Source organism: Cyprinodon variegatus, unplaced genomic scaffold (assembly GCF_000732505.1).
Source record: "Cyprinodon variegatus isolate N-32 unplaced genomic scaffold, C_variegatus-1.0 Scaffold370, whole genome shotgun sequence".
Taxonomy (NCBI): domain Eukaryota; kingdom Metazoa; phylum Chordata; class Actinopteri; order Cyprinodontiformes; family Cyprinodontidae; genus Cyprinodon; species Cyprinodon variegatus.
Window position 1 is genome coordinate 735,084 of NW_015150823.1, and position 1,731 is coordinate 736,814.

Sequence of the window (1,731 nt, forward strand, 5' to 3'; positions counted from 1 at the left end):
ATATTTGCTGTGATCAGTGGGAATAAAGTAGTTTTAATATGTTTTTAAGTGAGAAAATACACCTGAAATAAATAAACTGTTTAAGAGGAGTGATCATAGCGCTCTGATCATCAGCGCTGTGTCTCTCTCCCTGCCAGCTCCCAGATCAGCTTATCTGATTGGTTGACGCGGCACGTCGAGCAGCAAAAGTTAAATTTTTCCATCTCGAGCAGCAGCGCGTTTGCAGCGTGTCACGATTGTCAGATGCTTAAACGCGCCTGACGCGCTGCTTCAGCTGCTCAGACGCGCTGCACCGGCTGCTCAAAACGCGCCGCGGGACCTTTTGCTGCACCTTAACGCGCGTCAACCATTGACTTTGCATGTAAACTCGCTGCTTCTGTCGCCCCAGCTGCGTGTGTGAACAGCATTATTTTTTACTACATAATAAAATATTTTTGAATGTACCCCTTGCAATGCACTCACGGACCACTAGGAGTACAAGTACCTCCAGGATGGGAATCACTGCTGTATAGGAAGCAAATGAGGATTTGTTTTTAGTTGACCACTAACCTGCCAGTCTGCAGGGTATAGCCAGAAGCGACCGATGAACTAAAGGATCATCTAAGGAGTTCATCAGGAGGAGCGGTACAGATACCTGCAGAAACATTTCAATGTCAGTTAAATCCTGGATTGCCACTTCAGCAGCATCCATTATAACATTAATTCGAGAAGCACCAGACCATTAAAGGGAAATCTATTGGATGGTTAGTGTTTACCACGTTATTCAAGCACTGATGGCAGATAGAACAACTTTATTACAGAATCCAGTTTAGGATACTTTAAACTCACATTGTGAATATAGTGCACACAGCTCTCCTTCTCATAGTACTCCCTCAAGGAGCCGTAGCCGTGGAATTTCCTGCAGGGAAACCATGTGATACGATCAGACTGAATGTGCATCAGCTGCATTCCCATCGACTCATTAACCTGATAGTATTTCACCTCATTATGTTGTCATCTATCTGCATCAGAGAGGTAGCTGTGTACAGCCTGTTGAGGTCTGCATCATCAATATTGCTGGAGGACATGCCCAGCAAACTGCCCCTGTGAACCAAGATCAGCATGGAGATGAAAATCAGCAGAAACTTTAATATTGACACATCTTCTCAGGGTTAGATGAACCAAACAAAGCAGGGCGGTCGTTTCGGGGAAGGTGTGTATTAGTTTTCCTCTACCTGTGTGACAGGATGAGCTTCTTCATGTTGCCTGCCAGCACAAAGTTATAAAGGCGTCGACACTGGTCCCACTGCAGGAATGTTTCCTGGGCCCTAGAGGCATGGAAGGACATTCATGCAAAATTAGAAAAGGAAAACACATTTCTACAGTGTTTGGCAAAACTATTCAGACCCCTTGACTTTATTTTGTCAACATTAGGGCTGCAACTAATGAATTATTCTCTCGATTATTTTATTGATTAATGGATTAATAATATGAAAGCAAAACGTTCCTTAAAGAAGACTTTTTGCAAAATTAAACCAGATGAAACTAAAACTTTTTCATTTAAAGAGTTTTGGATAGGGCAGATTTACAGATGATAAAGATTTTTATCATAAAACCAAAATGTCATACACACTCCGCTTTGTTTTTAAAAGATATAAACATTAAAAATATAACCGCAGATGTGTGGGGGACAGTGATTGGCCTACATGTTATGAAGGCTGGCGTACCATAAAGAATAAATTATGAACAGTT

At 42.0% G+C, this 1,731-nt stretch overlaps 1 protein-coding gene across 1 annotated transcript in view; it reads right to left on the bottom strand.

The window, feature by feature from the left end:
* Positions 1-1,731, bottom strand: part of abhd2 (abhydrolase domain containing 2) — a 23,118-nt gene that overhangs the window by 13,887 nt on the left and 7,500 nt on the right. Inside the window, exons 8-11 of the mRNA XM_015386502.1 lie at positions 1,215-1,307; positions 982-1,083; positions 829-898; positions 550-634 (exon numbers count right to left, since the gene is read on the bottom strand). Of these exons, the coding sequence (XP_015241988.1) occupies positions 550-634; positions 829-898; positions 982-1,083; positions 1,215-1,307 (350 nt within the window). The remainder of the gene's footprint in view (positions 1-549; positions 635-828; positions 899-981; positions 1,084-1,214; positions 1,308-1,731) is intronic.